At 41.6% G+C, this 8,514-nt stretch overlaps 1 protein-coding gene across 1 annotated transcript; it reads right to left on the bottom strand.

The window, feature by feature from the left end:
- Positions 1-1,765: 1,765 nt before the first annotated feature.
- LOC124044124 (ATP synthase subunit O, mitochondrial-like) lies at positions 1,766-7,611 on the bottom strand. The gene is made up of 7 exons (XM_046363596.1): positions 7,510-7,611; positions 6,599-6,643; positions 6,320-6,430; positions 5,743-5,872; positions 5,176-5,288; positions 2,186-2,272; positions 1,766-1,989 (listed from the first exon to the last, which is right to left on the bottom strand). Exons 1-7 carry the CDS (start codon positions 7,534-7,536, stop codon positions 1,879-1,881), a joined length of 624 nt encoding a protein of 207 aa, XP_046219552.1. The 5' UTR covers positions 7,537-7,611; the 3' UTR covers positions 1,766-1,878.
- Between the last annotated feature and the right edge of the window lie 903 nt (positions 7,612-8,514).

The raw sequence follows: 8,514 nt of genomic DNA, 5'->3' as shown, positions 1-8,514 counted from the left end.
TGACTTCATATGCAGCAACCTTACAACTGACATGAATGTGGAGTAAATGGACATGCAGCTCATTAGATTGAAGTGACTTTCACCCAACCTTGCCGACAGCAACACTGAAAAGTGAATCTCATGTTTTGCCACTAGACAGACCAAAAAAATGTATGCAGCGTGTTTCAACACATTTGCTCAATGGCACTGGTCTGAGACTGGTTATTCAAGTATCATATATTACAGTGCCTTCGAAAAGTATTCAGACCCCTTTACTTTTTCCAAATTGTTACATTACAGGCTTATTCAGTAATATGCACATAATACCCCATACTGACAAAGTGAAAACAGTTTAGACATTTTGGTAAATATATTAAAAAGAAAAAAAATGCTTATTTACATAAGCATTCAGACCACTTGCTATGAGACTCAAAGTTCAGCTCTGGTGCATCCTGTTTCCATTGATCATCCTTGAGATGTTTCTACAACTTGACTGGAGTCCACCTGTGGTAAATTCCATTCATTGGACATGATTTAGAAGGCACACACGTCTATATAAAGGTCCCACAGTTGACTGTGCATGTCAGAGCAAAAACCAAACCATGAGATTGAAGGAATTGTCAGTAGAGCGCCGAGACAGGATTGTGTCGAGCAGCAGATCTGGGGAGGGGTATAAATAAAATGCAGCATTGAAGGTCCCCAAGAACGCAGTGGCCTCCATCATTCTTAAATGGAAGAAGTTTGGAACCACCAAGACTCTTCCTAGAGCTGGCCGCCCAGCCAAACTGAGCAATTGGGGGAGAAGGGCCTTGGTCAGGGAGGTGGCCAAGAACCCAATAGTCACTCTGACAGAGCTCTAGATTTCCTCTGTATAGATGGGAGAACCTTCCAGGACAACCATCTCTGCAGCACCACCAATCAGGCCTTTATGGTAGATTGACCAGACGGGAGCCACTCCTCAGTAAAAAGGCACGAGAGCTCGCTTGGAGTTCGCCAAAAGCCATTTAAATACTCTCAGACCATGAGAAACCAGATTATCTGGTCTGATGAAACAAAGATTAAACTCTTTGGCCAGAATGCTTAGCGTCAGGTCTGGAGGAAACCTGGCACCATCCCTACAGAGAATGGTGGCAGCGTCATCCTATGGCAATGTTTTTCAGCAGCAGGGACTGCAAGAGTACAGAGATCCTTGATGAAAACCTTCTCCAGAGCGCTCAGGAACTGACTGGGGCGAAGGTTCTTCTTCCAAAAGGACAACAACCCTAAGCACACAGCCAACACAGCGCAGGATTGGCTTCGGTACAAGTCTCTGAATGCCCTTAAATGGCCCAGCAAGAGCCTGGACTTGAACATCTATGGAGACTTGAAAATAGCTGTGCAGCAACACTCCCCATCCAACATGTCAGAGCTTGAGGATCTGCAGAGAAGAATTGGAGAAACTCCCCAAATACAGGTGTGCCACGTTTGTAGCGTCATACCCAAGAAGACTTGATTGCTGTCGAAGGTGCTTCAAGAAAGTACTGAGTAAAGGGTCTGAACACTTATGTAAATGTGTTATTTTAGTTTATTTACTTGCTTTGTCATTATAGGGTGTTGTGTGTCGATTGAGGGGGGGGGGGGTAATTTAAAATAAGGCTGTAATGTAACGTGGAAAAAGTCAAGGAGCCTGAATACTTTCCAAAAGGCACTGTATCTAAGCTAATAAAAACAGGCATTTGATATTCCCTCCATCAGCAACAACCAGTCTGCATGGACACACAAATAAAGATATTTCAAATACAAAGTATATGTTACAGAATATTTTATTATGAACAACTAGACAGGATCTTAGCGGACATAGCGCTGTATAAGTTGCAGAAGGCAGAGAAACATCCCCATGCCCCGCTGGACGAGACAGACTTAACTATCTCTGATGATCTTGGTCAATTTGTGGATCTTTGTCTTGGTGGACATGTCCACATACTTATCCCCAATGCTTACAATCATACCGCCCAGGATGGAGGTGTCAGACTGGAGGGAAAAGCAAAATAACACAGGAAGTTAAAGCACCAGTCGACGCCATATCCAGTCGCATACATTGCTATCAGCATGTTCTCGTTTAGTGCTAGCCTTACAGTCCTAAACCATTGCATCTACCATAAATTGATGGTAGATGATTGAAAAGCCTTATTGTGCCACAGAGGGCACGAATTGAGTATGACCTCACCTTGGTCTCTAGTATGAGTGTCTCTCCCTTTGTCAGGAAGCCGTTCAGAGCCACCTTCAGATCTGCCAGGTTAGCCTCATCAAGGGGCTGTTATACACACAAACAGAAATATCAAATCAAATGCTACAACTGATATGGAACTTGGATTGACAACCATATACCAGGGATTCTCAAACTTTTTGGGGCCACGGACCCCCTTTGTCCTCAGGGACGCCCTCATAATGGGGCGGCATTAGCCTAGTGGTTAGAGCGTTGGGCCAGTAACTGAAAGGTTGGTGGATCGAATCCCCAAGCTGACATGGTAGAAATCTGTCGTTCTGCCCCTGAACAAGGCAGTTGTCCACTAAGCTGAGCGTTCCTAGGCCATCATTATGAATAAGAATTTGTTCTTAACTGACTTGCCCCGTTAAATTAAAAAAACAGAATATCTCATGTGAGATAAAAACATTATACAAAATAGTATAGGAGGTATGACTGTCAGATTTTATATCCTGTAAGCTACAGAAAAGGCCATATACTCTTTCTACTATATCATATCTGCTACATAATTTATGTTACATCATTTTTTTGACGGAATGTTGGTGTTGTGCCGCAGCGATGCGTCTCTCCAACAGCACCCTGGAGAAGCGAGCTGGGATTGGACAAGCAAAGTATTTTGCGCCCCTGCCTTTGACAAAGTGGGCACGGCTTATCACAGGGCGGCATCAGTACTCACCTAAAAAGCCCATATGCCACTGGTTGAGAGAAATTGTCATTGTTTTTGGAAGAATTATGTGAGGTTTCATTTATGTGGTGTTGTTGGAGGTGCGTCTTGGTCAGTTTAACTCAGAAAATGCCACCCTTGTCAATCTGCCGCCATAGGTGGACGCCTAATCCCACTTAATGAGCGGGCCGGCCGTGCATTTATGTTTCAAAAATATAATTAGGAATACAATAAGTATTGAGTTGTGTATACCAAAATGTATAATTGGTGGAGTACTGTGGATACCAATACCGCTGTGAGCCTGCTAGACCCATGTTGCCCAGGGTTAAAGACAAACATGATATTACTGTGTTTTATATACACATTTCCACATTATGAGGTTGGAATAATAATGTGAAATTGTGAAACTATTGAAAAATGCCCTTTTAGTGTAAGCGCTGTTTGGTGGGAGAGATATCCATGGTGACATCACCATGCGGTAAATTAGTTAAAAGATTGATAACAGAGTTTCAAATCTCTACCAATAACAGCTAATATTTTCATTTCCCCCTCCCCACTCTGACAGTCCAATGTTCTCTCTAAGCTGCGCGTGCACGCAGTAGCCGAGACTGCCACACAGCTTCCCCGGGACTGCTATGCAGAAATATTAGCCCACAGAGAGAAGCACGAGATTGAACTTGACTCAACTTTCTAGAGCAGTGGTCACCAAGGCATTCCTAGTCAATTGCCAAACATTTTTTTTTATTAGTCTCAGGCATTGGTGGTAGGTGCACCTGATAGTGAGTTATTAGCCCAGTTATAAATCAGCAATAGGGTGATTGCTTCCAACAAGAGCACAAAACATGTACAGCTCTAGAAAAGAGAGTCAGGTAAAGAGGGTTTTTTTTGTCTTAAAGGGGAAGTGCTGTATTTTGAGAGTTTATTCAAGCCTAAGTAGCCAATAGGCAGAGGGTAGCATAATTTGTCTGATTCTCTAATAATGAAATGGGACTAATAATGAATTTTATTTTGTAACGGTTTCTTGCATCAAACAACATTTTCAGTCACCTTGTCTGAAGGTCAAGTGGATAAACAGGTTACTGTCAAGCCCTGCATGTTTTTTCTTCCCTACACCCAAACAAGGCCTACATTGAACATCCACCTTGGCTGCTACTCCCTACCACTGAATGATAGAACAGCTCCCGCTAACCATGTTAAAACTGTTGCCCTGGCCCCCATTATGGAACAAACTAGCCACAGTAGGACAGCTACAATCACCACCTTCCGAAACACCTAAACCCCACCTTTAAAGGAATACAGGATCAGTGTAATCCCTCTCACCCCACCCCCTAAGTTTTAGATGCACTATTGTTAGACTGGATGTCATAAGGTGAATGCACCAATGCAAGAATTTTCAAGTGGATAAACAACTGTTTGTAAGTTTGCACTCAATGATAGAACAGATAACCTGTTAAAATGTTATTATGATCAAATAGCCACAGTAGCCTACATGGCCATTGTGAAAACCCAGCCTCAGTGTTCAAAAAGAATTTTCACAACGTTTAATGGAGGAGACATTGGTCCGGTCAAAATTCTTGCTTGAGAAATTGCTATATTCTAAGAAGCCGTTTCTTTTTGACCACTTTAATTAAGAACAATCACAGTAAAGTACTTAATTGTTACCCAGGGGCGGCAGGGTAGCCTAGTGGTTAGAGCGTTGGACTAGTAACCGGAAGGTGGCAAGTTCAAACCCCCGAGCTGACAAGGTACAAATCTGTCGTTCTGCCGTCATTGAAAATAAGAATTTGTTCTTAACTGACTTGCCTAGTTAAATAAAGGTAAAATTAAAAAAATACATTTGATTTTGTGATAGAAACAGCTGCATTGGCATAAAATAATTGTAGATTAGGCCTAATAACATTACAATGTATTGTGTTGTACCCTCAAAATATTGCACAGATTGGACAGAAATGTGTTTAAGTAAATGAGAGAATGGCAAAAGTGTACAAAGCCATCATCAAGGCAAAGGGTGGATACTTTGAAGAATCTCAAATATATTTTGATTGAACACTTTTTTGCTTACTACATGATTCCATGTGTGTTATTTCATAGTTGTGATGGCTTCACTATTATTCTACAATGTAGAAATTAGTAAAAAAATAAAGAAAACCCTGGAATGAGTAGGTGTTTCCAAACTTTTGACTGGTATGGTATATATTTTGTGATCTGGGCAGTGGAACCCCTGTAGTACCCCTGCACTGATAACCCATGCCATATACAACAAGTGTGTGTATGTGTGTCACCGTACATGTGCTGTGGTGACAGTGCAGATGACCTCGCCACGGTGAGCGCTCATCATTTTTGCAAAGGCACCAATGACATCTGCGGTCAGGGTCAGGCGGCCATTATCTGCCAACACAGCTAAGAGGAGAGAGGAGGACAATGAAACCACATTAGGCTAGCCAGTGGACACAAGTAAATAACATGTTCACTAATTGCATTTGCATCCTCATTTGCATGAACTAACATTAGTACGGGTGAGGATGTTCTCTTAACAATAGCCAAAATACTCTTAAAGGACTCTTTTCTAATCTCATTTGCATCACTATCTAAGATCACTTGTGAGCTTCATATTCATGATTACAACTAGCCGATCAAAAGGTATGGCGTGACATCTATATTGATTTTTCCATTTTAACGTTTCAAACGGTCAAGAGGGACAGAAAACACGGAAAGGAAGACAAGCAGTAGTTTGACAGCAGAACAACAACGTTATACACCAACAAACCTGTCCCATTTCATTTTCTTACACAACAGCAGTCTCCAGAACAAGAGTGGCATGTGCAGTATAACTTAGTAAGACTGGGCAACTCACTGATGAGGTTAACTGTGATTGGGGAGAGATTTGCCTTAGTCATGGCGGCACCGAAGTACTTCAGCTTGAGGCTGCGCTTGACATGGGGGTTCATCACAATACTGGACAGCTTGGGGTCCTTGATCAGAGACTGACGGAGAAGGAAAAGAAAGAAAGAGAAAGGAAGCTGGTCAAAAAGTATATTGTGGCCACAGACAGTGCCAAACAGACAAATGTATGGTTTCCCACAACTGGCTGTGATTGGGAGTCCCATAGGGCGGCGAACAATTGACCCAAAATAATAATTTGTTCTCAACTGACTTGCCTAGTTATATAAAGGTAAACACAGTTCCCCCAAACTCAATTCTGGACCGTGAAGCCAGCTCCACTGTGTAATCCTTAATATGGGACTGATTAAGACCTGGGAAACCAGGTGGGTACAATTAATCATCAGGTAGAACAGAAAACCAACAGGCTCCGTACCTCGTACGGTAAGAGTTGAATAGCCCTGCCCAAAATAATAGAGTGTATATACATTACACACTTGTGGCCAGACTGAGGACTAAGACAGGAGAGAGAGGTGCAGTGGATAACTTACTGACAACGTGCCCATCTCCTTCTCTACTTGTTCTAGTTTCTTCTGCTTGCTGGCAGCAGAGAACAAGGCGGTGGCATAGCGGCCTCCGACCCCATACACGTCGATAGGGGGCTAGAATAGAAAACAGATACAAAAATAAGCTAGAAAAACAACCATGTACTTGAATCACAGAGCCAATGACATTACTCAAGCTGTGGCGTGCGTTAACATCATTACCAAAGTCGAGTCGTCATTGACTTAATATTACACTGATCAGAGGAGTGCTTAATTCATTCTTACCCTAATCAAAGCTTGTCGAATAACTGAAGTGCTGAACTGACGCACCTGCAGAAGGAAAGAGATCGTAATCAACCAATGACTATCTTCATAAGTGACGTTTGGAGTCCCGTAGGAAGTTAGCGTTGGTTAGCTTGACCACTTTGGCATTGTATTCATGTTAGAAAACTGTGGCAAGACATCAGTAGATTTATAATTGAACACATTTATGAAGATTTTACACACGATAGAAATAAGCTGAATTTTTATGTAATTCATTTCATTATTCTTTTGGCCAAATTTCATACACACAAATGTAAATTTACAAACAAAAAAACACATTTTCTTACCCTACAAAAAGAAATTGAACTGTATTTTAAGACAGTTAAATACTCTACTAACAAAAAAGCTGTTAGAATTGTAAGTGTGTCCCTTAATAAGGTCCTTGTGTAATTGTAATGAGATATTGTACCCCCCTAGCTCGATTGTCCATTGTATGTAGTCTATGTGTACTTGTGCTCCCTCATGTACTTTCTGTATTGATTGAGTTGTTGAAACATTTAAAATAATAATAATAATAATAATAGTTAGCTTGACCACATTTTCTACAATAAAGTTATGTAGCGATAATAATACCTCTGTCTTATGGATGTTGGACAATATTTAACAGTAATGCCCAACAAACGTAGACAGCTATCCAGCCAGGTACCTAACAATGTTGATGAAGTTAGCCGGCTGTCGTTAGCATGCCAGCGGGCTTGTCAAGTTCATGCCAGCATGCAAGGCCTCGCGTATACTGTGTTGAAACACATTCTGCGCGATATCAAAACAATGCACATTGATCTGTTTTGTCCTTGTTAATAATCTAAATACATTCTCATATTAAAAACAGAGCCATAGATCGTATAACATTCTTGTTTTTTAGAAAGTCATACCTGCAGTCGGAGTCCTAAAGCTGCCATGTTCTCCTGCGACTGTGTAGGTCAAAGCTTCTGCGCATGACAGTACGTAATGTACGTAAATTCAGAAACGAGAAGCATTACGGGAAACGTAGTACATATGTCAATATGTGGAATTGTATTTCCTCGACCTAAAAACATGAGGAAGTGGAAATTCACTGACCTCGTCAGCAGACAAGCAATCAATTTAGTTGCGTGGATTAACATGTGTGGGGGCAGCATTTCTCTACACCCGCAATCACAGTGACACAGCCTTGGTGGTTTCTCCAGACCCATCTTCCACCATAAACATAAAAGCAATGTCAAATATCTCCCCATATTAGGCTATGCCATTGCATTCTAGATAGATCCACGAGTTGTAGCCTGTTTGGAGGGTGGAGTGGGTCACATTGCCGGACTTGTGACACTTGTGAGATCAGACACCTGTGCAATAGGACTAGGCTTAATGATGCACATTTCTGAAAAGTTTAACACCTTGAAGGAAGATGACAAGGGTTTTAAAAGTGCATATATCCAATAGTGTGAGTTTCCAGACTGTTCTGTTATTATGCAACTGTTAAAGCTGATTAACCAGCAGGATCTCCTGCCCAGTCAGTTAATTAGGCAAAGTGAGGTTTCTTTCTAGCAATTTCCACCCAAGTAGGCTAACAGGTTGAACGTCACAATTTTAATTTTACCTTTATTTAACTAGGCAAGTCAGTTAAGAACAAATTCTTATTTTCAATGACGGCCTAGGAACTGTGGGTTAACAGCCTGTTCAGGGGCAGAACGACATATGTGTACCTTGTCAGCTCGAGGGTTTGAACTTGCAACCTTTCGGTTACTAGTCGAACACTCTAACCACTAGGCTACCCAAAAACAAAGGTTAATTAACAGTAGTATGCAAAAGTAGCTTGTTCCTCAAAACAATACGGTATTTTAAAATTAGAACAATAACCAATGGACGTGTTGCGACCGAAGCCACCCGAAACGTCACACGTG

This window comes from Oncorhynchus gorbuscha, linkage group LG09 (assembly GCF_021184085.1).
Source record: "Oncorhynchus gorbuscha isolate QuinsamMale2020 ecotype Even-year linkage group LG09, OgorEven_v1.0, whole genome shotgun sequence".
Taxonomy (NCBI): domain Eukaryota; kingdom Metazoa; phylum Chordata; class Actinopteri; order Salmoniformes; family Salmonidae; genus Oncorhynchus; species Oncorhynchus gorbuscha.
The sequence above is the reverse complement of the archived record's forward strand: the minus strand, read 5'-3'. Positions and strand labels throughout refer to the sequence as shown.